At 45.5% G+C, this 26,064-nt stretch overlaps 1 protein-coding gene across 1 annotated transcript in view; it reads right to left on the reverse strand.

Moving 5' to 3' along the window:
• Window positions 1-26,064, reverse strand: part of GUCY2C (guanylate cyclase 2C) — a 174,562-nt gene that overhangs the window by 26,091 nt on the left and 122,407 nt on the right. Inside the window, exons 18-20 of the mRNA XM_029587127.1 lie at window positions 24,539-24,624; window positions 13,862-13,953; window positions 13,138-13,296 (exon numbers count right to left, since the gene is read on the reverse strand). Coding sequence (XP_029442987.1) covers window positions 13,138-13,296; window positions 13,862-13,953; window positions 24,539-24,624 — 337 coding nt within the window. The remainder of the gene's footprint in view (window positions 1-13,137; window positions 13,297-13,861; window positions 13,954-24,538; window positions 24,625-26,064) is intronic.

Genomic DNA, 26,064 nt, shown 5'->3' on the forward strand with positions numbered 1-26,064 from the left:
AGATGGTCCAGGAACCGCGCAGGACCGGGCAAGTACAGCTTGATAAAAAAAAAAAAAAAAAGTTTTGTTTGTTGCTTGTCTCTCAGTCTCAGCTATGCCTCGCGGCCTAGGTGGGGCTTTAATCGCCGTTCGGGCCTCCGGGGTGGTTGCGGTGTTCGCGGGCTCTTTCAGACAGGTTTTTCCGGTTTGTCTCCCGCTGATTCTACCGCGGAGGTCGCCTCTTCACGCGGGCGGTCCGATGCGCGCGCCCCTGCAGTGAGGGATTATGCTCAGTCTGTTCCCGGGGAGAGAGAGAGAGAGCTTCCACAACCCCCGGGAGGGTGGTTGGGCACGTTCAGACTGTCGCTGGAGAGTTTTGGGGGCTAGAGTCTCCTTTGTCTGGTCCGTTCCTGTTGAGCGCGGGAACGGATGCCATTTTGGAAGTTTTTGTGCCAGCAACGAGGAAAGAGACGCAGTCGGCGGCGGGGGAGGGGAATCTTCCGCCACCATTATCTCCTCATCCTGCAGCTCCTGAGGGGGGCAAATCACTGGGAATGGCAGGAGCAGCTGTGAAGGATGGCCCAGAGGGGGTCTTAGTCTCCTCATCCTGCGGCTCCTGAGGGGGGCAAATCGCTGGGAATGGCAGCAAAAGCTGTGGAGAATGGCTCCGAGGGAGTCTCAGATGCTCTTTTCAGACTTTGTGCCCTGCTGCACCAGGCTTTTGAAGCCAGACAGTCAAAACAATAATAATTTTTAAATAGTAATATTAACAGCACCTAATGCTATTGTGGTTCAGTCACTTGTTAAGCATGGTAAGACACATTATAGCGTTGACTCCGACAGGGGGCGCCATCCCTTAAGATCGGTGGTGCCTCAGACAGCATCAGAGTCGTCGTTAATGGAGTCAGACTAGGATGGTTCAGGCCTATTATCCCAGCCTCCAAGGGGGTCAATGGGAATCTAGATCAGCCACAGGGGACTGTGCGGGGATCTCATACTGTGGTAAAAGACAACCCGACGGTGGCTTGGCTCTTCAGAAGAGGACATCTGGTTCCCCTTATCCCCATAATTTTGGGGGGACTCAGGTATTGGGTCGTCCCCAGGAAGAGTCCAGATTGGGGGCCATGGATTCGGTGTTTTTGGGCCTGAGGGGCCTCCCTACTTCCTTTCCATTTCCTTTTTTCTGTCACATGCTTGTAATTTCAAGACTGGGACACCCCTGATTGGGATTTAAATATTCCCAAAGCTTTGGATAGGCTATATCCTCAGCCGGGGGCAGTTGCACTTAGAGACCTACAGGAAAGCCTGAATAGATCAAATGGTAAAGCGTGAGACCTCTAATCTCTGGCTCATGGGTTCAGATCCCATGTTGGGAGAGAAAGTTTCAGGAAGTTGGATGGTATCTTAAGTGATTTTTTGAGGCTCAGCTCGGGGAGCTCGAGCTTCTATCTGCGGCAACTTGGCATTGTGTGCGGGCCTCCGCTGGGTTCTCCATTTACAAGCCAACGCTGTCTATGGTTTTCAGCAGTGTCAGTCCGTAGATTTCTCTGGTTGAGGAACTGGTTGGCAGATCTATCCTCCATGGCACAGCTGAGCTCCCTATCCTTCAAAAGGAAGTTGCTGTTGGAAAGGACCTTGAAGATGTGATCCAATGTCTGAAGGAACATAAGGGCCATTGATTGCCGGTGGTCAGACCGAAGTTAAGTGGCTCCTTCTCGGTCCAGGCCAGATTTCGAGGGAATCGAAGTTTTCGGCCATCTAGAGCTCCCAATTCTTCTTTTCAGCAGGTGCCACTGCGCTGGCAGACCTGGTAATGCCCCGGCAACTTCCAGAGACAAGTCTTCATAATGACGGGGCGCCAGTTCATTCTTCGGTGCCTGCGGTAGCGGGCAGACTGTCCCTGTTTTTCGAGGAATGGGTCAAGATAACCACGGATCGGTGGGCACTTACCGGGATAAGTCAAGGCTATGCCTTAGATTTTACACGGTGCCCTCAGGTTTGAGCTTTCATCTCCCCCTGCAATTACGACTCCAAGCAACAAGCGGTCCAGGAACCCTTGCAGCGCCGGGTCCACCTGAGAGCTATTGTCCTAATGCCTCCAGAGGTAAGACAGACAGGTCGTTACTACCTTTACTTCATGGGGCCAAGGAAAAGAGGGATCTTTTCAGCCCATTCTGGATCTCAAAAGAGTAATACGGTGTCTCAGAGGGCCACAGTTTCGCATGGAGACTCTACAGTCGGTCATTGCTTCAGGGCGCAAGGCAGAGTTTTTAGCGTCCTTGGATGTCACGAAGGCATATCGGTATATTGGTGTCCGTTCCGACCACAAGAGGTTTCTACGGTTTTCGGTCCTGGAGCATCAGGTGGTGGCAGCCCATCTCCGCACAGAGGGACTTCTACTCCATCTCTACTTGGACGGCTGACTGATTTGAGCGCAATTGGTGGTATTTCCCTGAGGGGCGATTCATGGAGTGCTCCAGCTTCTGCAGTTGCTGTGCTGGGTGGTCAATTTTGCCAAGAGTCGGCTGGGGCCAACTCAGTCCTTGGAATATTTGGGTGCTCTATTCGGCAATCAGCAGGGCAGACTTTCTTACCTCAGACTGCATCGCCCAGTTGCAAGGTCAAGTGCGAGACTTATTGATCAAGCATCTATCCAGAGTTCGCGATTATTTGCAGGTTCTTGGTTCAATGTCTTTCATCTTAGAACTGGGATCCTGGGCCTTTGCTCTTAGGAGGCTTTGCAGTCAACCTTGCCTTTTCAATGGACCGCAGTCCCCAAACCTTTTTCATCTGCCTCTTCCACTGACGGATGCAGCACGGGGACAGTCTCGATTGGTGGTTGCAGATGGGCAATTTTGTCCCATGGTATCTCCCTGGATGTTCCCAATGGGACATTGGTCACCACGGATGCCAGCCCCTCTGGTTGCGGGGCGGTGTGCCGGGGAACTCGGTACAGGGATTATGATTTCCCAAGGAATCGCTGTAGTCAGTCTATTGTCTGGAAACCAGGGCTCTGTGGCTAGTGCTACAAGCATTCCGGCCTCACCTCCATGGGAGGTCGGTCAGAATTCTTTCGGACAATGAGACTTTGGTGGCGTATATCCATGTCCAAGGGGGCACCAGGAGTCAACCGGTGGCGCTGGAAGCTCATCAATTGATCTCCTGGGTGGAACACAACTTAGTCAGTACAGCATCGTCTCACTTCGCCGGAGTGGGCATCGTGCAGCCGGTCCTTTTTCAACTGTCACCGTCTAGATCCCGGGGAATGGGAATTGGTGGATGCTGCCTCTCAACTCGATTGCGACGCATGGGACACACCTAGCATGGCTTTCATGGTGACGTTTCAGAATGCCACAGCACCGCGGTTTTATGGTCATCTCAGAGAGACGAGAGTGAAAGGGGTAGATGCCCTAGTGCTGTCCTGGTCCACCGGGGTTCTTCTGTACGTCTTCCCACCTTGACCATTGATTGACAAGGTATTCGGGCAAATAGAGATCCATCCAGGAGAGGTAATCCTGGTAGTCCTAGAATGGCCGAGACGTCCCTGGTGGGCGGACCTTCTCACATCTGGTGGTAGCGGGTCCGCTGAGGTTTCCAGTTTCTTCCAGACCTGCTGCATCAAGGGTCCGTTTGTTTGAAGGAAGTGTATTGCTTTTGTCTAGTGGCTTGGCCTTTGAAAGGCACCGTTTACGTTGCAAAGACTATTATTCAGCTGTAGCGGCTACGCTCCAAGGGTCACGTGAGTCCACCACTAACATAGCGTACATGTAAGTTTGGAAGATTTTTCAGCTTAGTGTCTAGACCATGAGGTGCTAACTACCTGGGCCTCGGTGCCAGTGGTGTTTTCGTTTTTCTTCCATCGGGACTGGCCATCGACTTGTCGGGTAGTTCTGTTAGAGTGCAGGTGGCGGCTCTTGATGGTTTGCGTGGCACCATGCAAGGCGTAGCATTAACGGCTCATCTGGAATTGGTTCGTTTTCCTAAGGGGAGCAAATGACTTGTGTCCTCTGCTGAGACATCTTTGTCCGGCGGGGAGTCTGACATTACTTTTCACGACTCCTTCCTCGACGCCTTCTGAGCTTTTCCAAAGGTCGACTTTGAGGGATTTTACCTTGAAGGTAGTTTTTTTCTAGTGGCCATCTCTTCGACACGTCTGTTGTCGGAACTCCGGGCGCTTTGCTGTTCAAAACCCTTTTTTGTGGATTTCAGATTTGGGGATTTTCATTACGGTCAGTTCCTTCTTTTCTACCAAAGTTGTTTTTTTCTTCATTTCAGGTTGACCAATCGTGGAACTAACGGCCTTCATGGAATTAGCTCACTCGGATGCTTTGTCTAGGAACTTGTGGAGGCTGGACAGTTGCAGAGCATTGCTGCGTTGTCTGGAGATTGTAAATTCCTTTTGTGTGTTGGACCATCGTTTTGGACTATGGAGTGGTCTCAAATGAGGACGGTAGGCTTCAAAGCCTACCATCACTCGCTGGCTGAAGGTTGCTTTCGCTCGGCCTATGTGCTTCGCAGTAGATCTCTCCCAGTTTGCCAAATGCTCTCTGACTATCCGATATATTGACATCTGGAAGAATTTCTATGATTATTTGCCCTTGAAAATGTAGACCCATCTTTTGGCCCTGGGTTACTCTACTAACTGGAGTGATATCCATGATTCATGTTGTAAACATAGTCCACTTTGTTGATATATGTCAGTAGGGGTGTGTGTTTGTGTGTGTGTGTGTGTGTGTATGTGACAGTAGTATGATTGGATGATGTGTAATGGGATGGAAGGCAGGGGTCAGTTTGAAAGTGGAAATTGAAGGATGTATTTTCAAAATATGAAAGAGGGCATGGCTGTTTCTGTATTCTGTATTTCTTTCATTTTTGACTGTTCTGTTGTTTTGCTACTATTACAATAAAAAAAATATTCTGAAGAAAAAAAAAGCACAGTGCCAAGCATAATTGTATTTTTAATGTATGCTGGTTCGGTGGTGTTGTACACCACCATGGAGGAGTTAAATTAACTCAGAACGGCAGCTTAAAAATAATTAAATTAAATATTATCTTTTGGTTGCATTTCTGACTTTAAGCCACTAAAGCTGCAGAATTTTTTTTAAGAAAAAATTTTAAAACAATACAGGTAGATTTTAAAAGCGTTACTCGTGCAAAAACAGCCCCATACACGCATATGTGGGCCGCGCACAAGCAAAGCGAATTTTAAGAATCCGGGAATAAGTGTACACATACCTGTGCACGCATCACGAATAAGGAGGCAGAAAAGGGGCAGGGAATGGGCATTGCTGGAAATTTGGTGCCAGAAGGATCCTGAACACTGGGGAAGGGAGGAAGGAAGGGAGAGAGAGAATCTGACACTCTATCTACCACTGTAAGAGGGGCATTTTCAACTCAGGGTAGATTTGGGGGGGATGGGGCGGTGTAAAAATGCCCCCCACCAAAACCCGCTCTGAGTTGATAGTGCCCCTCTTAAGTGGGAGGTATATAGAGTGTCAGACTCTCTCCCTCCCTCCCTCTCCCCGGACACTTGTACGAGTATGCATGTAAAGGCTACACACATAACGTGTGTAGCCTTTACATGCATATGCATAAATATAAATATAAATATGCATGTAAATATGTAAATATGCATATGCATGTAAATATGTAAATATGCATGTAAAGGCTACACACATAACATGTGTAGCCTTTACATGCATATTTTTTTTCTATTTTTTTTAACTTTCGGGACCTCCGACTTAATATCGCCATAATATTAAGTCGGAGGGTGCACAGAAAAGCAGTTTGAGTAGGCGCTAAAATGTGCGGCTTGGCTGCACATTTTACTTTCTGTATCACGCGGGAATACCTAATAGGGCCATCAACATGCATTTGCATGTTGCGGGCGCTATTAGGTATATGTAAATATATATGTAAATATATATATGTAATAATATATATATATTAGGTATATGTATATATATATGTAAAGCCAATTATATCGTTCTATCTGTTCTACGGTTTCATGTAAAGCCCCTCTCTCTGTGGGGCAGTTTATCGTTTTATGTAAACCGGAATGATTTGTAGTTCTTACAAGAATTTCGGTATATAAAAATTAAAAATAAATAAAATAAATAAATATTAGGTTTGGGGGGGTTGGACGAGCGTTTTGGACGCGCTATTACCCCTTACTGAATATGGGGTAAAGCTAGCGCGTCCAAAACGCGCGTCCAATCGCGAGTTAATAGTGCGCTCCGCCGGAACGCACTGTACTGTATTGGCCTGTATATAAGCTAGGGGCTTAAAATATTCTCTCTGCTTGGCAAAGGTAAATTAAATTACAAAGGTTATAGCCCTTGTTTGCCTACCTTTTTTTTTTTTTTTTTTTTTAAACCAAAATGCTAGGGGGAACAGTAAAACTACTTCAAAAAACAAATGGTGATACCTAAACAACTTTGCAGTCCTTTTGTTTGTGAGATACAAATGCAAATTCTTTCACCTATGTTAATATTAAATTATCCCCTGTCATCTCAGCAAACGGGAGGGTGCTATGGCTGGAAGCCCGTGTTATTATGTCCTGGGTTGCAGTGACACCTAGTGGACATTACTGCAATTGCTAGAATGAGACATTTTTCCAGGAGACATTTTGATTCAAATGGACTATTTGTAAGTCTTGGAATCAAAACTTGGGTAATTCCTGCTTGGTGCTAATGAGAGATCAGGAAATCGATTGCTAATGTTTTTTCTTGTAGTCATTATCTGAATAGAGGTACTTATCCAGCAATACGGATACAGCGATTTGTTATTTTGTAGTGAGGGAAAGGAAAGTGATTTCTAAATATTTACTGATCTTGTTTTTTGTTCTTAGCTAGATGAATAGTATTAAGAATAGCTGCTTACACACTATAATATTAAGCACATTCTAGCTTCAGGGAATTTTGGAAGATCTGGTGTGATTTTGTTTAGAGAAGAGAGGGAATAGAGTTATTTTTTTGGTGTGAGAATCTGGGCATTCAATTCCAAGAAACAAGTGTATCCTGAATCTTCACTGAGTCCTAGACTCCAAGCATCTGCAATGGCTTCAATCGCCCAGCAAAGAAGTTTGTCAAAAAAGGATTAAAAAATTACTTAAGTGTGAAGACGTGACCCTGTTTTTCCTCCTTTAACTTGTGTGGGACCAGGCATTTAGCCTGGTCCACCTTAATTCCCACAGTGGGAGACAGTCATGTGGGCTGGACCCTGCTGGGAAGGGAATAAATATGTGAACCCAGTTGGGATCAGGAGGTCCATTCCCCCCCCCCCCCCAGTCTACAGGAATAGGAGCTCCTGTCCCTCTCTGGTGAAGGTTTCTGAGTACCCTGTCTTGAGGTAAGGCAGTCTACTATTGTTTGTAAGTTAAATAAAGCTGAAAGTATATGAAGAAAAGGCTGGCGTCAATGGGTGTCTGCGTCTCCAGCCTAGAAAGATTGCTCGGTATCCCACATATGGTATAAGAAGTGTGATTTTTTTTTTTCTCTAAGCTTCGCACAGAGAAAATCCAAGCCTCCAGAGTTGATAAGAAAATTATTGTGTGTGGCCTGCCAAGCAGTTTGGAAGCAAAGCAGTGCTGCTAGTTGGACACATAGCTCCGAAGAAGTAAATCAATTTGGTTCACAGAAGAGCACATAGAGAAAAACAAAGGTTTTTTTTCTTTAAAACCAGAAAGTGGTCTTTGGGGGTCTGTAGAGAGTTAATACAGGAATTAAACAGGCCAAGGGGATTAACTCCATTTGAGAGAGAGAGAGAAAAAAAATAGTGAATAAGTTAATGCTTGAAAAGCTGATTTTTATTTACCTTTACCTTTGAGGGGAAAAAAAGGGGGGAGAAAAGCAGTTGGGCAGAGACAGTGTTTGGCCAGGGCATGGTCCCTGAAAAGAGAAGTTAAGCTGCCAGAGTGTTGTCTATTGGAAAAGAGCATGGCCTCCATAAACAAGCATGAATGAGCAAGCTTTTCTAGTGAAGTGTCAAAGCCTCTTGGAAGGCCAGAGGCAAATGCAAAACTATGTTAGGAGCAGTCAAATTATCTGGACATATCCTTTGAAAGAATGCAAAACAACACCACTGCTCCTAAGTACCAATATGACAAGAGTACAGTAAGAACTTGATGCAATGCCAGTGAACACAGATGCAAAGGATTATAAAAGCAGCAACAATGCTGAAGATGGAGAAAAGCCTGTGAGTGACGTGTTGCGACAGAAAAACCTGGCATGTAACTAGGGAGCTCACTACTGGAACACGTGGCAGAAGAAAAGCCTGTCTTACAAAAAGAAAATGAGAGACAGCAGAATTCATGGTAGAGCTTTACAGCCTGGCCTGAGGATAAAGGAATCACAGCCTGCCCAGAAGAAGGCAGTACAGAGTGGCTGCTTGGAAGCAGCATGGATTAGCCTGAGGAAGGCACTGCAGAGGTACCAGAAAGAAGTGCTGGCGAAAGCCTAGAGAGAGCCACTGTGAAGAAGCCATTTTGAGGCTCTGCAGGGGACACAGAGAGAGGCACCACAAAGCAGCCAGTCAAAAGCCCTGCAGAGAGCCCAGGGAAGGGTAATGGGAGACCAGAGGGGGCTGCTGCAGAGAGCCCAGATGAAGGCAGTACAGAGAGCCCAGAGGAAGGTGCTGAAGAGTGCCAAACCACAACCACTGTAGAACAGCCAGAGGGAGGCGCTGCAGAGGCATCAGGAGTCGCCATGGCAACATTTGAGAGAGAGAGAGAGAGAGAGAGAGAGAGTGTACAAGCCTGGTGGAGGGGGAGTTGTGCAACAACTGGAGAAAAAGTCATCACTGGAGCACCCGAAGACAGTCCAGAGAGTCCATCCAGAGAAGAATTAGAACGCAAGCTATATAAAGTCTCAATCAAAGGACTGGGGGTGGACACTGGGCAAAGGGCACAATGGGTGATGGCTATGGTGGTGGGAGTTGGAGAAACCCTAGCAAAAACGGGAGAGCACACCCCCAACAGTTTACATGGTGGGAGACCAGGAAGATGAAGCCACTTCCCCGAATGGGATCCAGGGTGAGTGACAACATTTGCCCCCATGGGTTTGTGAAGAAGTGACCCTGTTTTTCCTCCTTTAACTTGTGCGGGCTCAGGCATTTAGCCTGGTCCAGCTTAATTCCCACAGTGGAAGACAGCCATGTGGGTGGGACCCTGCTGGGAAGGGAATGAATGTGTGAGCCCAGCTGGGATCAGGAGGTCCCCCAGTCTACAGGAATAGGAGCTCCTGTCCCTCTCTGGTGAAGGTTTCTGAGTGCACCGTCCTGAGGTAAGGCAGTCTACTATTGTTTGTAAGCTGGGAGTGTTAAATAAAGCTGCAAGTATATGAAGAAAAGACTGGAGTCAGTGGGTGTCTATCTCCAGCCTGGAAAGACTGCTCATTATCCCACAGTAAGATATAATTGAGGACATATGCTATTTTTCTGGCCGTACTTTAGATGGAGATTTTGCTTTTTTTTTTTTTCTTGAACTGAGACATTGGGCAGGGTATTGTTTCTCTGTCCTAAGTTACAAAATTGATTTTCTTAATTTTCCAGTGCTAATACATTTTTTCTCTCTCTATAATGCCATGTGACTCTTTTTGCTAAAGAGTATAAGAATCCTAATGTGTTATGAAAATGTGCATGCACTAATTTTGTTTACATTACTTGCAATAGTAATAGATTCTTGTGGGTTTAATGTTATTGTATGTTGTTTTTTTTTTTTATTTTCTGCTCCAGCCTCTCCTCCCCATCCCTGGGAAAACCTTTAGTTGTGTGGGTGTGTTATCCGTGCCCATCCTAAATCAAATAGCTGAGAAATGGAGTTATTTATTTAACCTTCTCCCATAGGGTGGGGTCTTTCAATTATATCTCTCCTCTTTTCTCTTCAATGTAAGCACTGCTGAACTGTACAAGATTCATCACATGGCTATGAGAACCCTCCTACCAAACAGCTTTAATTTAAGTTTAAACACAGAGGGGCAGATTTTAAAATCTGCGCGCGCAGGGTACATTTGTGCGCACTACCCGGCTCGCACAAATGTACACCCAATTTTATAACATGCGTGCGCTGCCGCGCGCATGTTATAAAACCCGGGGTCGGTGCGCGCAAGGGGGTGCCCACTTGTACACCTTGCGCACGCCGAGCCCTAGGGGAGCCCCAATGGCTTTCCCCATTCCCTCCAAGGCCGCTCCGGGACATACGCGCGTCCCAGGGCTTGCGCGCGCTGCCGAGCCTATGCAAAATAGGCTTGGCCTGCGCAGGAGCAGGTTTTCGGGGTTACGCATGTAACTTGGGTAGCGCGCACAAAATGTACCCCGCGTGCGCAGATGTTAAAATCTGCCCCTCTGTGTTTAAACGTAAATTAAATCTACCCCCGAGGGTCTTATTCAAAAATGAATTCTTTTCCATAGGTGCAGAAAAGGATAAAGTCCTTTTTGAATAAGGCCCTAAGACAGGAGGTGAATAACTTGCATAGGTTGCGATGGTGTTAGAACTGGAGCTACCAGATTTCACAAGCCTACTTACTAGATTATGAACAGTGAGGTCAAAATTCAAAAGATCTGGGCACCTAATTTAAGGAGTTAACTGCTTAGAGCTGCCTAAGTGAAAATTGTAATCCTCCCCACCCTCCATCTGAGCACCTAAATGTAGGTACTTAAAAAATGGTTGGTCAAGTAGACAGGGTTAGAGTGTGGAAGAAAATATAGGAACCTAGCCTAATCCAGGCAGCCAAAAATAGGTGCGAGGATAGCTATCCTAATCCAGGCACTAGACCTGTTCCTAGGGCCAGTGATAAACTGCGCTGCACTCCTGAATCCCAGTATTTTAACCCCTTCTCATCCAGTGTCACGCTCCTAGCCTCGATAACTTAAACAAACCCATCCCCCACCCCAGAGCTGAACTGGGACATATTGGCGCCCGGGGCAGACTAGCAATTTGGTGTCCCCTCCCACCAGTAATTTTGTGGTCCCCATGGCCAATGCAAGGGTATTAGGTGCCCGTAGGTGAACCTTTATTATCCTGCACACACATACTCCCTCCCTTCAGCCTTCTCCACGCACACAGTTAAGAATTAGGCATTTGTAACAGATTTTACATGAAAAAAGTGTAATCAAAGTACAATCTTCTGAGGTAAAAATATCACTTACATTATATTTACATGCACTGCTGTGGTGCCAACTAGAAATCCCTGCAAAAAAGACACTTGGAACCTATGATTAAACCGAATTACAATTATAACATAGTGTACCTCCCATAACAAAACACACTAACTGCCAGCACTACAACAGTATCAACCCTACCTATGAAAAGGCAACATTGCAAATATAATACCAGCCCCTAAAACACCACTACACCTCCTATTAGGAGAATACCTCACCTCAGTCACCCATTCAGAAAACAAACAGACCCTCACCAAATATAGAATAGAGGAACCATAAAGTATAAATGGAAACATACAGGCAAACACTGTACTGGAAACCATAACAAGCCAGACCCTCTATGCAGAGCAACAATGGAAAAACAGAACCATCACCATTCCTCAAACATCAAATAAACCCAAACAAAGGAAACCTCTCCCATCAAGGATGAAAACCTAAGGGCTTTGGCTGTATAGAGGTGATGTTGGGTCCCCAGAAGGGTATGGACCCCCCAGCAGCTGATTGTGACCCTGTGCAAGTTGCCTATTTAAAACTAATCAGAGAAAATTATTTTTCACTCAATGCACAATAAAGCTCTGGAATTCATTGCCAGAGGATGTGGTTAGTGCAGTTAGTGTAGCTGTGTTTAAAAAAGGTTTGGATAAGTTCTTGGAGGATAAGTCCATTAACTGCTATTAATCAAGTTGACTTAGGGAATAGCCACTGCTATTAATTGCATCAGTAGCATGGGATATACTTAGTTTTTGGGAACTTGCCAGGTATTTGTGGCCTGGATTGGCCACTGTTGGAAACAGGATGCTGGGCTTGATGGATCCTTGGCTGACCCAGTATGGCAATTTTTGTTCTTATGTGAGGCAACATCAGAGGGTGTGGACCCCAGTGGCATATCAGTAGGTGATGTTGGGTCCCCCAACAGGGTGCAGACCCCAGTGGATGATCCCCAGGAAGACAGGGACCCCAGTGGCAGATTGGGAGGTGATGGGTCCAACAGGAGGGCATAGACCACAACGGCAGATGACGTCGGGAGGACGAGGACCCCATGGGCAGATCAGGAAGTAAATTCAGGTTCCCCAGGAGGGCAGATCTCCCAGGAGGGCATGGACCTGTCAGTGGAGCAAATTGGCAATGAAGCAAAGGAGATGGCAGCAGAAGTTTGGACACTACAGGTCCCCACCAGTCCAGCTACATTTCTCCACATGGTTGAGGCTTGGGGTGGGATGGGAAAAGGGGAAAGGATAATGGTACTTCATCACATAGGAATGAAAAAGGTCCCTCCTATTCTATATGGTGGTATTCTGTTGGGACTAAAATCCCCAAACAGCTAAAGGTGTAGGTAACTTTCCCTGGGAGCATCAGAACACTAACACGCAGACTGCCCCTCCTCCCAATAGAGTAAAAACTCCTGGGAGCGTCAGAGAGAGAAAGAGGATTTGAACACTGGCTTCACTAGTTCTCAGCTTGCTGCTCTAATCACTAGGGCCTCAATATTCAAAATTATCCGTCTATGTAAGTTAGCCACAAAAGACTTGTCCAGCTAACTTACATGGGATATTCAGCAGCACTGCTATACTGCTGAATATCCACGTACAAATTGCTAATTAGCCAGATAAGTCTTATCCGGCTAAGTTAAAACTAATCTATGGCAGGTCTAACATTTCCAGTTATCTTAACCAGATAAGTCAGAATATCAGCACTTATCTGCCTAAGTTAACTATAAGTAGTGCTGCTCCCTTACACCGATTGCCTGCCTCTGAGTAATCTAGCTTAGCCGGATGAGTGACTTAACTGGCTAAGTGGCAACTACTGAATGTAGCCAGATATTCAGCAACAGCCACTTAGCCAGATAAATCACTACTTTTCTGACTTAAGTAGCTTTGAATATTGGGCTCAAGGCTACTCCTCCACTCTTCTCGGTGATGAGGGCACTTGTGTGATTTGCACAGTCCCTAGGTTTTCTCAAGAAGAATGCGTCATCAAGCGTCTTGTCTGTCACCGACTTACGCAGGGAGCAGCATGAAGTTCAGCCTGTCCGCTCTGTCCCTTTCAGCTTTATACAGTTTTGTCCGCTCCTCCACCAGATGCTCCAGGTTGCGTGAATATAACTGCAGCCGGCGGATCAAGGTGTCCATGTAGTTTTCATTTGTTTGGCTGTAGAAATTGCTGCAGGAAACAAAAAGAAGTCTTTAGTGTGGGAGACGATGAAGGTAACTTTCAAACAGCTCACATAAGGCTAAAGTCTGCCGGTACTTTTTACCTGCCGACTTTTGCCTTCATTTTCAAAGTAGATTTATGCAAATAAATCTGTTCTGAAAGTTTGCTTGTATGTGCGCAGCCAGGGCTGTCATAGGTGAACAAAGTTACAGCTGCTCGGGAGTAGGTGTAACTACGTGCATGTATATTTTCTTGCATACTTTTGAAAATCAAAAGGCACGTAAAAAATGTTCCCACCCCACAGAATGCCTCCTTGCAGTGTGCGTAAAAGTATGCATGAAACGGCTTCAGTGTGAACTTTTATGCACATTCCTCTTTGGGCAATTTTCAAAAGGCTGTTTGCATGGGTAAATCCTTTAGAATCTTACTCCCTAGAGACATGAAGGGTATGAAGACGTTCTCTCGGCCATTGACACGCCCTGCTTTTTAAGTGTGTCCTGCAAACTGTTCCCACACTAAGCATGTGTAGCTGGATGGTCTTCTTTGCACCCATTTTCTAACACTTGCGCCTTACTTGAAGATCTTTGTCAGCGTGCTCTCGATTTTCTTGAAGTCTGGCCTTTTCTCGGGAATTTCTTCCCAGCAGCTTTTCACCAGCAGGTACACCTAGAAAGGAGCAATGCAAGAACTCTCAATCAAAAAATCTGTGTCCATCAAAATCATGACAGAAAAGCCCTGGGTCTTTCTTAGGTTTATATTGGCTTTAGCAACATTTTTGCTAGTTAAGAATCACATAGCTTTTGGTTTCCATAAGGCATGGGCACCTGTTAAGCTATCTTTACCTACTAAATTGTATCATAAAAACCCTTTATCTCCAAACCTTTCACCTAGTTCAGCACTCCTTGGCCAATGCTGAGTGATGACCATGCGTCATGACAAGATGCCAATCAATGTTGCCAGCCCAGCTCCATTTTACATAGGATTGGATTTCAATTTGGTCCTGTATTTTTCACCATGTTAAAGGAAAAAGACCTATGATCACAGCACATACAACAAAGTCAGACCCTGTCCAAGAAAAGGGAGTGCCAGAGGCAAACAGCAAAACTGAAAACCAGTCGGGGATGGTTCTATCATTAGGCAGGGTGAGACAGCTGCCTCAGGCAGCAATATTTTGGGATGGAAAAAAGTGGCCCCTCAAGACACTCCTGCACCAGCCACCTCACCTCACCTAGCCACAAGACATGTTTGGAATGATCTGCCCGCAGGGTTCCCACACCCTGCAGGCAGGAAGAAGTGAGCTGCAGCGGCACAGGAAGATGATGGGCTTGTGGGATTACCATACCCCATGGGCTGGAAGAAGAGTCCCATGGCAGCGCAGACAGGTAACATGCCTGGGGTTTCCCACACCCCGCAGGCCAGAAGGAAAGTACCACAGAAGCGAAGGCAAAAGACGTGCCCCTGTGGTTCTCACACCTCATGGATCAGAAGAGCCTCGCTGAGGTGCTGATGGCACCATGTCGGTGGGGTTTCCACACCCCACCAGTAGGAAAAAGAAGAACACCCGGGGAGGAGGAGGGAAGGCGGTGAGATGAGACAAGGAAAGGGAAGGGGGTGTGAGTGAAGTCAAAGGAAAGGGGAGAGATGGGTGAGAAGTTAGAGGCGAGTGTGTGAGAGGAAAAGGAAGGAGGGTATGAGTAAAATGAAAGGGAAGGGAAGGGCCTGAGTAAGAAAGGAGGCAAGGGAAGGGATGAGAGTGAAAAGGGAGGGCTTAGTGAGGGGAGGGAAAGGAGTAGATAAGTGAGTGAGAGGGGAGAGGTGTGAGTGACTGGGATAGGGGAAGGGACAGGGATGAGTGAGTGTGGAGAGGTTGAGTGAAAGGGAATGGAGGGAGTAAGCAAGTGAGAAAGAAGGGAAGGAGGGTGAGTGAGAGAGAGGGGCAAGAAAGTGAGTGAGGAGACATGAGCGATAGAGGAGGGAATAGGATGAGTGAGAAGAGAGCTATGAGTGAAAGGGGGAGTGAGAGAGTGAGAAGTCAGGAGGGAAGGAAAGGGAGCAGTAAGTGAGGCAGACAGACAGGAAGGTGGGTAAAGTGAGAGGGGAGGAAAAGGGTCAGAGACAAGGCAGAGGTGAGAGGGGAGGAAAAGGAAATGATGTGAGAGAGGAGGCTGAGCTACTGACAGGGAAGGGGTGAGTAAGAGGAGAGGGAAGGGACTGAATGAGAAAGGAGGGGGGAAGGGAGTGTGAATGAAGTGGAAAAGAGGAGTGAAAGTAAAAGGAGAGAGGTTGGAAAGTAAAGGGAGCAAGAATACATGTGGGGGTGTGAGTGGGAGAAAGTGCAAGGCCACCTAAGGTGCCACAGATTTGGTAGTGGCAGGACTGTAACTATTATCCCTATTTGTTCTTCCCACCTGTGAGGGCCTGGAAGAGGAAGTTGTTGCCTGGGCCTGCCCAGGTGGGAAGAAGGAGATACAATAACCGCAGCCAGAAGGAGTAGGAGCAGTACCCACCTGCATGGCCAGAAGAAAGGAACAGAAAGCCCATGCCCCAGAAAGAATGTGAAGGAGTCTCATCACCTATGTGGGCTGAAATTGGAGGCTGCTGCCACTTGTGTGTTCCAGAGAGTAAGAAGAGTGAGTGTATTTGTGTGTGAGTGAGCATAGGAAAGAGTGTGAGGCTTGCTTGTGTGTGTCAGAATAAACATATGTCAATATGAGAGGAGACAAAGTATGTGTGCAGCCTCTCTCTTTCCATTAATCCACAACAATCTCAAGGTGACTGGAAATCAAATGTTTTCAGGTATGGAGAGCGGGGAATTTTATTATTTTGTTAAGTGTTATTTGATGGTTTTCTGTTTTGAAATATGTTATTAGTTTTTGAGACATTTTTAAAAATTGGTATGAGTTTAATTATTGAATAATTTTATTTGTCAGTTATTTTGAAATATGTATTTTTCTTCATATGGTTTTACTATTGATGTGTTATATTTCTTGATTTTATAATTGTTTTAGGATGAATGGTGATGTTTCTGGTTTTCCATTGTTGCACTGAATACAAAGTTTGGCTTGTGGTTTCCACTTCAGTTTTTGTGTGCAACTTTCTGTGTTTATGTAATCCCAGTTCCACTGGGGGTCACCTTCCCAGCTTTGGGGAGCCTCGGGGCCGCTCTCCCAAGGTAGAGAAAAAATCTCTGGAGCCATGGGCTGGGAGCAGGAGAACTGCAGGCCCAGAATTGGGCCATGGACACTCCCAAGAAATAAACCAATGTCCACTCAAAATGTGTGCTCTGATATAAAAACAGTTTACTGTGGTAAATTCAGAGTAAAATATGGTGAAACAGCACAAGAAATAATAGCCAATAGAAATCACAGTTCCTAATCAGGTCTTCTCTCCTCATGACACACAAATACTCCTTTCTCTTTACACAGTCTCTTCTTCGGCCTATCCTGGTCCTCTTTCTTCCCATTCCCAGATTTAGTTACTCACAATGTCCTTATCAGCTAAAGGAAAAAACCCCTCTGTTCTATAGACAGGAATCCTCCAAGCCCCATAGCAAGTTCCTGCTGGCATAGTTTGCCTCCTGGTTGAAACAAGTTCCTACCACAGTTAAAAGTACTCTTTTTTTTTTTTTTTTTTTTTTTTTCCTTTTACTCTTCAAAACGACATTCCAAAAATTAATTTTTTCTTCCTGAGACTTTGGGAGAGAATCTCTGTCCACACTCCTGCTTATCTGCCCCTGTAAATCTGGGAGAGGGTCACAGCCACATCCTCTTTTTAGCTCTGTGACTCTGGAGAAGCCCCAGACCAAGGACAGTCAGGGCTTTTCATAAACTTCTCCTCCTAAACCAAGTCCAAAGGGGCTGTAACAGGCTGTCTGTTACAGTGTATGTAACACCTTCTGACCAAAATGAGACTTTTACTCACTGGAACCTTCTCACATCCAACAATTCAGATCTATAGGATTTTCCTTAGGGTAAAATCACCATCTTAATGCAATGTCACATTACTTCACTGCACACTTGACAAACTTCCCATAAGGGGATAATCTCTATGTTAACACAGCACATCCTTAGAATAGCAACATTTACACTTCTGTGGCACACAGGGGCCACATCTACTACATGGTCACTTTATTCTGTATTTGGTGAGGGTCTGTCTATATTCTCCATTTGTGACTCAGGCGAGGTTTCTGCACGGTTTTTGAGGTGCATGTAGTTTCTGTGTAGAGATCTAAAGCAGCTTAGCTTGCTTTGTCTTCCTAATAGGAGATGCATTGATGTTTAGGGCCCCGTATAATATTTGCAGTGTTGCTTGTTCATAGGTAGAGTTGTTACTGATTGAGTGTTGGAAGCTAGTGCTGTTTTGATATGGGAGATTTACTATAGTGTAATTGTAATTCAGTTTACTCATGGCTTTCTGAAGGCCAAGCCCATACCCAATGCACTTTACAATATGCCTAATACCATACGAGTTCAGAGTGTCTGTCTTTTTGGCAGGGGTTTCTGGTTGGCACCACAGCAGTGCATGCAAAAATAATATTGTTATGATATTTTTACCTCAGAAGACTATACTTTGAATGTCCTTTTTCATATATAATCTTTTATTATGAATGCATATATTTTAATTGTGTGTGTGTGGTGAGGGTGGGGCGAGGGGGGGCTTGCAAGCCTGTAAGGCTCACCTAATACCCTTGCACTGGCCCAGAGAGAGCACAGACACACACACACACACAAACTCTTATCACTCACCCATCTCCCACTTCTTCAGGGGGCAAATTCTGGCAAAAGGTGAGAGGCAGGTCATAAGGTTCCTGGGAGTGTAGTAGGGTTGCCAACTTCCTAGAAATACTATCACTGACATTCCTTTTGCCACTCCTCTGGTTACTCTGAACCTTTCTTTCCCCCTTTCACAGCATTTCAAATCACTGAAAAGGCCAAACTCCAAGGTGCACTGCCCTTGGCTCTCTTGGTGAGTTCACCCGTGCCTTTGACAGGGGAGCAGATTGCTTGAGCTGCCACTGCTTGAAGCATGCTATAATATGCTGGAAATGTTTTGGAAAGTAGTGTGTGGGAATTCTGTATTCCTTTGGCAGAGCATCATATGGAGAAATTGCTGTTCTTTCCTGAGAGGGAAATATTTTTAGATGGTGATTTTGATGTTTCATCTGTCACTATAGTAGAATAAATTGCAAGGGAAGGATGCAGATTCCAACAACTTATGGAGGCGGCAAAGCTTCTGGACATTTGAAGACAAGCTAATATGAGAATAGAAACAATATTCATACTACTCTCCGAGGGACAATCTTTCTTTCAGAATTGATAGGATACTGGAAAGGTACACAATGCCTTTATTAGGGTTATCTCTTGGTTGGACCATGACCCCTGATTTATCTTTCTTATCTTATAGAAGTGGAGATTAAAGGATGGGTTCCTCTAGGAAGAGAGAAACCAGGAGATATTAGCACATAATTAGATAAATATTTTGAGCAGGCCTTGGACAAGAAGACCTCAACGCTTGTAGTATAAGATTGGTGCAAAGCAATATTCCCTCTAAGAGATGTGAGTCTGCTGCCTGCATTCCTACCACGGGGCATGTTGCATCCCTTCTGTTTGAACCAAGTGGGTCCTATGAGAGCGATCCAGCCACAAGAAAGATTCAGCAGGCCTCATTTTTACCATATGGCTAGCCAACTCCAGCACTCCTTAGAGGGAACATTGGTGGAAAGCAGTAATGAGGGGGAACTGATTGGGCTAAATTCTGTGAACCAAAAAACTGGGAAATTAAAGGAATGCAACTGTACAGGCAAATCTCTGAGCTGGAGACAAGAAATGTAAAACTAGGATCAGGAAACTGACTAAACCATGAAAGGACAAAACGTAATGCCTTTATAGATGAGAAGGTTAAGAGGAGTCTTGGGTGAACCAGTTGTTTTATGATAAAAGTAATAATGTAGGCAAGTTGCTAACAGCATCACTAAAATCCTTGAGCAACTTACAAATAAACATTCATAGTGCAATACATTAAGACAGAAAGAAAACAAACTTAACTAAAACATCATTACAATAAAACACTGGAGATGAACATGATTTATCAGCACCTAGACCCTAGGATGGTATTTATTATCAATGAGGTGTTATGGGGAGCCTCACTGTCATGGCCATGCAAGTGGGTTGAAAGTAATCCCTAGACAAGAGCAGTACAGAATTCCACAGCAGGGACTTCTGCCACCGGCCACCTCCCCCTTGGGTCGAGCCCACAGGACTTTGCTGGCAGGGCATTTGGGGTTCAGGCAGTGAAAATGACTGTGGTCAGGGTTGGAAGGGCTCAAGCAGAAGCAATGTTGATGGTCAGGTTGGATCAGAAGCGAGAAGGTAGTCCAGGCGGAGGAAAAACAGGGCAGAAAGGAGACAGGAAAAGGGTGCAAAATAAAGCAGAGACCAGACAGACACAACACCACAGAGACAATGACTGGCACAAGGCAAAACAGAGGCTGGATAGGCAAGACACCAAGGACCAGAAGGGACTAGGCTAGGCAGGCACATGGCAGATCCAGGACAAAGCATTACAGGAACAGAGAGCAGGGCATGACAGGAATTGGATAAACAACGACAGAACGCAGTCAAGAGATCAGTGGGAGGCCCAACAGGAGCTTGGGAAACAACCAAACAAACAGGAACTAGACAAGAAGGCTTCTAACAGCTGTTCACGGGGAGTTTCAAGATGGCGCTGTGAGGAGAGGAAGCTGTTTTGAAGCTCCGTGTTTCCTCGTTGTTGGTGCCATTTCCTATTGCCATGCTGCACACTAAGAGGAAAGGGATAATGAGAGAGGTTGCTTTGGTCTCAATTCAGCCTACCCTGATTCTGATGAGTATTGCGGGCTTCTGTATAGCTACTGATTCTTTTGCTCCTGAAGGCAGGTCTGCAGTGAAAGCTGGCGCAGAGCGAGTACCAGCGTCTTTGGACGAGACATATCTTAGACCCGGAGCTCCAGATACTCCCTCCGCTCCTATACACATCGCTGTTGAGAGAGTGGATGTGCCGCTCGGACAGGAGGCGTCTTTAGAAACGGCACCCCCTGAGGACGCTCTCCCAACTTACTCTGCGATTTGTGCTCCCAGCAATATTATATCACCACCTTCGTCACTGGTGGAGGACTTACAATCAAATTTGGAGGTGGAATATTGCGGTTCCACTGCCATGGCCTCCTCCCCCACTGGGAGAGAGTCTGTGGAGGCAACCCAGAGCGCAATAGGAGATATTCATCACATCTCTTCGGTAACCTTTTCTTCACAATTTTTTTTGGTTAAACCTACTGTTGTTACTCTAGATTCAATTTGGAATGCCCTTTTCTCTGTGGAACATTCAATTGTTTCTTTAAAGTCAATTTCTCTCTCTGAACTCTTTAGTTTCTGCTCATACAACCAGATTAGAAGAATTGGACTCTAAAGTGACTCAAATGCAGGTTGTTCAGAATGGTTTAGTTCAAAAGGGTGGAAAATTTAGAAAATTCCTCATGATATTTAAACTTGAGGGTGTTAAATTTTCCTAAGTGTAAAACTGTGTCTCCAAGAGAACAGTTCTGAAATTACAAGAGGTACTTCATTTTTCATCGATACGTTACCACCAATTTCAAAAGTTTTCTTTTTGCCATTTACAAAACAGGAAAGAGACATATCTGTCTCTAATCTTTCTGATCTTTTGGAAATATCTGATGAAGCCCAGATTGAAAGAAGGGGAACTCTTTTAGTTAATTTTCTTTTCTCCTCTGATTGGGACTCTATTTTAAGGCTTTTTCTTCAAAATAGAGAATCTTTATATTTGGGACAAAAGATGTGGATATATCCAGACATATCCAGAGCTAGGCAACAGCGTCGGAAGATATTTCTAGCTCTCTGTCCTCGTGCCTGACAGATGGTGCTCAGATCGCTATAAGATTTCCTAGTAAATGTGAGATGAATATTAATAGTTCTCGATATGTCTTTTTTGAACCTTCTCATTTAGGTTTCTTTTTGGATGCCCTGGGGATGCCAATTAAGCAGCTCCTCCTTAATCTGCCTCTCCTTATTACCTTTGTTCTTAGATTCCTTTATATAGATCGCTCTAATATGTTTTTGATTCTCCACCCCAATTTCAGGGTACTAAGGGAAATGGTTTGAAGGTTTGCCTGATGGATCTTTTTCTTTGTTTTGTATGGCGATATGTATATCATTCTCTATTTTATTTGACATGCTTTTGCTTTATTTATCTGACATGCAATAAAAATAAAGTAAAAAAAAAAAAAAGAAGGCTTCTAACAGGCCACACTGAAAACTGGAAAATGGCAAGGCATGAAGGCCTCTTATGGTTTTGAGGTGTTTGGTGGATTCTTAGATGCTGCAGTGATGGCTTCTCCCATGGGGAGGAGCCCTGCAGGGAACTGCAGTACCAGGCTAGATTCAGATGCCCAAAACACAGATATAATCTTTTACTGTACAGCTTGTAGAGTTCACCAGAGGTGGCAGTAGTGAGTAGATTCCTACAGCAGCAGTCTGGGGTCCTCAGCTGAGGAGACCCGTCCCACAATGGTGGTATAGGGAGCTTCTATGCACATCTTCAATGAGGAGCTGTAGGTGAGACAGACTGGTAGATGTTAAATTACTCACTCTCTTGTAGCTGTAATGGTGGCGTTCCCAGTAGGTAGAAGTAATAGTATCAGGCACCAAGATAGACAGCTCAAGCTCTCGAGGAGCGAGTACCTGGATATTGGATAGGCACTTGGAAAGAAGCATAGGGCCCCCGAGGAGCGGGTACCCAAGTTAGTAAAACCCTGGAGGGTAGAGAGAGCTTCCAGCAGCAGCAAGAAGCGGCAGAGCAGCTTAGACCGGACAAATCCAATCCTTGCTAACTCAGTCAGTCAGCAAATGGGCAACTTAAATACCCCCGAGGTTCGCGCCAATGTTGGAATAAAGACATGGGTAGCACGCACGCGTGCATCCTAGGAGGCCCTCAGGTGAATCATGGCAGAAAGCCTTGCCATAGCCGTACTGGGGACGCCGGAGAGAGCAGAAAGCAGATGTGGCGGTCGCCATTTTCCTGAGGCTGGTGGAGAAAGCACATATTGAGGTGAGACAAGTGGGATGAAGCTGTCTGAGTCCGACAGACGCAACAGTACCCCCCCTTCAAAAGGCCTCCTCCAGACCCCCTACTTGGTCTTGGTTTCCGAGGATGTGATCGATGATACTGAGTCAGCATCTCTTTATCCATGATATTAGCCATAGGTTCCCACGAGTTATTTTCTGGTCCATAGCCCTCCCATGACAGGAGGTATTCCCAAACTCTGCCTCTCTTCCTTACATCAAGAATTGCATCCACTTTGTACTCTATGTCTTCTTCTGCATCAACAGGAGGGGGATCTGTGTCTTGATGCTGAATTTGTTGAGAATGAGCGGTTTCAATAGAGAGACATGAAACGCATTATGGATCTTCATTGCTGGGGGAAGTCTGAGACTGTAAGAGAGATTGCCTATACGTCGGAGGATGGGAAATGGTCCGACATAGTGTGCAGCGAAGCTAGCTGACGGTAGCTTAAGCAGTGATGAGCGTCATAGCCCCTTTTAGCTCGGATTCCAGCTTTGATGAGCATCTTCTTGGTCTTCTTCCAAAGTTGTTGAATCTCATCGGCAGTAGCTTGAGCTGCTGGGGACGACACTGACAGTGAAAGTGGCAAAGGTGGTGAAGGTAGTCGTCAATATACCACTTCGAATGGTGGTGATCCAGTAGATGTTGATGGAAAATTCAGCCCATGGTAACAGTTCAGCCCAGTCATTCTGACGTGAACTAATGTAGGCCCGGAGGAACTGCTTGAGGGTACGGTTCATCCTCTCAGTTTGGCCAAGATAAAGTGAAGTCGAGAGTGATATCAAACTTCTTGCAGAGAGTCTTCCAGAATTTAGCTGTGAATTGTACACCTCTATCTGAAACGATGTTTTTTGGCATGCCGTGCAGGCAGAAAATGTGGCTGATGAAGCGCTTTGCAACTTCACTAGCAGTTGGTAAGCCAGGAAGCGCCACAAAGTGAGCCATCTTTGAGAAATGATCCACTGTTACCCAGATGGTATTGTTGCCTCCAGAGAGTGGTAAGTCCACCACAAAGTCTGTGGCGATGTGAGTCCACGGCTCATCTGGCACTGGCAGAGGTTGAAGCTGGCCCCAAGGACGTCCAGGCGGAGGTTTCTGTCTGGCACAGTTGGTACAGGCCGCTACGTTCGCAAAAGTGTCTTCCTTCATAGACGGCCACCAGTAGTATTGTTGAAGCTTCGCCAGCGTTCTCCGTTGACCGGGGTGTCCAGCCAATTTAGAGTCATGAGCCATGCTAGTAGTTTTTCCTGAGATTGTTAGGCACAATAGTCTTGCCCGAGGGCAATGGGTGAATAGCAGAAAGAATGACTCTCTCTGGGTCAATGATGTGTTGTGGAGCATCAGGTACATCTTCAGATATGGATGTTAAATCCATATAAATCCACATTACACCAACAACCTTCACTCCGGTTTACAGTATCTGTAAACCGGAGTGAAGGCAGCTAGCTAAATTTCGGTATAAAAAAGCAAGTAAATAAATAAATGATTGCCAGAATGATGTGGTCTGGGAGGCTGCCAATAGAATGGAGCTTCTTCATAAAATATGTGGTGTCGTGAGGGTAGCTAGGAGTGCTGGTAGCATAGGATCTGAGGATCGAGTTCATGTAGCCAGAGACTCCTACCGTGAGAGTGTTGATGCTAGAAACAATGGGGCATCCAGGATTCCCCGGTTTGTATATTTTGGGTAATAGATAAAAAGTACCTGATTGAGGTTTCTGGGGTGTATCCATGTAAATCCGTTGCCATATTCTATTGGGTAATCCCTTCAGGAGTTTGTGTAGTTCCTTCTGGTATTCTCCAGTAGAATCTGAGGGCAGAGGCTTTATTCTGATTCTCCCCCAGCCCCCATCCCTATATATTTTATCCACCTCTGTACTACACTTCATACAACTGACGAAGTGGACTCTGTCTTCAAAAGCTCATGCCTCAATATATTGGTTAGTTTAAAAGGTGCCACCCACCTCGTGTCAAATAAGGAAATGTTTGTTTTAACCTCCAGGAGCAAGGAAAGCTGGAATTACTAATATGAAGGGATATTCCTCATCTTACCTCCAACTTCATTACATTAATTTTGCAACTAAATTAAACTCTTCTTACCCCAGAATGTACCAGTATGAAGGCATATGACTAGTCTTACCTCCATCTCTCTTTCTTGTGCTGTCTCAAGGTATAGATCAGGTCGGAAAGGGTGATCACTGGTCTTCTGAACATTGTGCAGTTTATCTAACAAAGAAAGAAATGGTGACAAAACATCAGAACTATAGCATTGGTGCCTATGGCTACAGTACCTCCTACTTATTCTGTCATACCCCCTTACCTCCAGACACTCCTAGCATAACTTCCTGCAGCATGCTGTGTCCTAGGGCCTGGTTGAAACTATCTGCACTTCCTGAAAGACCTTTTATAGACCATGCAGCTAGCACTTCCTGTGGGCACTGTCTGATGTCAGTTCAGCTCTAGTGTAAAAGGAAGCTCAGTAGTAGCACTCAGTGCCTCAGCAACGGTGCTCCTGCCTGCAGTGCTAGTTGCATCATGTTCCTACATTCCTGTCCTACCAGGTTCCAGTGCCCCTGCCTTGCAATGACCCATTCCCCTGCCTTGTTCCTGCCTTGTCATGTGCCAGCCTTCCTGTCTCACCTGTGTCTCCCTTGGCTTCGATCTTCAGTTGCTGTCCTCGGACCGGACACTAACCTTGCCTAGCATGCTGCCTACTATGACTCTGCCTGGACTTCAGCTACGCATACACCTGTTGCCTCCCTTGACCTCAGACCAAAAACTGACCTCGCCTTGCCTGCCACAGCTTTTAGCTCGGACTCTGACTATTCTTGCTCTACCATCGGCCTGCAGCCTGTCTCGTGGGAGAGAGTCATCTTGCAGCACTCCCTTCTCACATTGGCCCACTCCATGCTTCGTAACATATTCCATGCTTTTGGTTTATAAGGAGGTGTACTATATGTCTTTAAGCTCCTGCAGGTTGTTCTTGGAGACCCTTAGTATAAGAGTGGTGAGAACTCTAGGGATTGTAATTTTTTTTTATTCTAAAGGAGTCTACAGGAAAAAGCCTAAGTGTCAGGAGCTGTTTTTGCTATGCTTCTGGTTTGTTTGTTCTTTTATTGCCAGCACGGGGAGTTTTTAGTCACTTTCCAGCTCTTAGATTCTGACTAACCCAGCAGTCACTGGGGATGAGCTAGGTTATGGATGTGTGCATAGCTGACTGAGAAGTTGGACTCTTCGATATTGTACTCCCTGCGATAGACTCGATTGGGGAAATATTTGCTGCTGTTCCTGTTGGGAGGCTGTCAAATTCCCATATTCATTATGCATGAGAATTTTGTATGTCCTGACTGTTTTTCTGTAAACAGACCCCAGTGGAACCACTACTCTTGTTTTCAGCTTAAATGATCTCTGGGAAGGGACTGTATTTTTTAATATTTAAATACTCTCCAGTAGTTTCCTGACCTTCACCTTAAAGTTGGTGTTACACAGCATTTTGTTCTAGTTAGCAAGCTACTATAAATCAGGTTCCTGGTTTTCATGTGTTCGAGCCTTACAAAGTGGACTGAACTGCACTTGGATCTAAGTGATGTGTTTGGACCTGTCAAAAAAAGGTTTTCAACCCTGTGGAAACTGCAAGATGCTGCAGCCAAGGTGAAGGAATTTAAA

The sequence above is a fragment of the Rhinatrema bivittatum genome, chromosome 2, assembly GCF_901001135.1.
Source record: "Rhinatrema bivittatum chromosome 2, aRhiBiv1.1, whole genome shotgun sequence".
NCBI lineage: Eukaryota > Metazoa > Chordata > Amphibia > Gymnophiona > Rhinatrematidae > Rhinatrema > Rhinatrema bivittatum.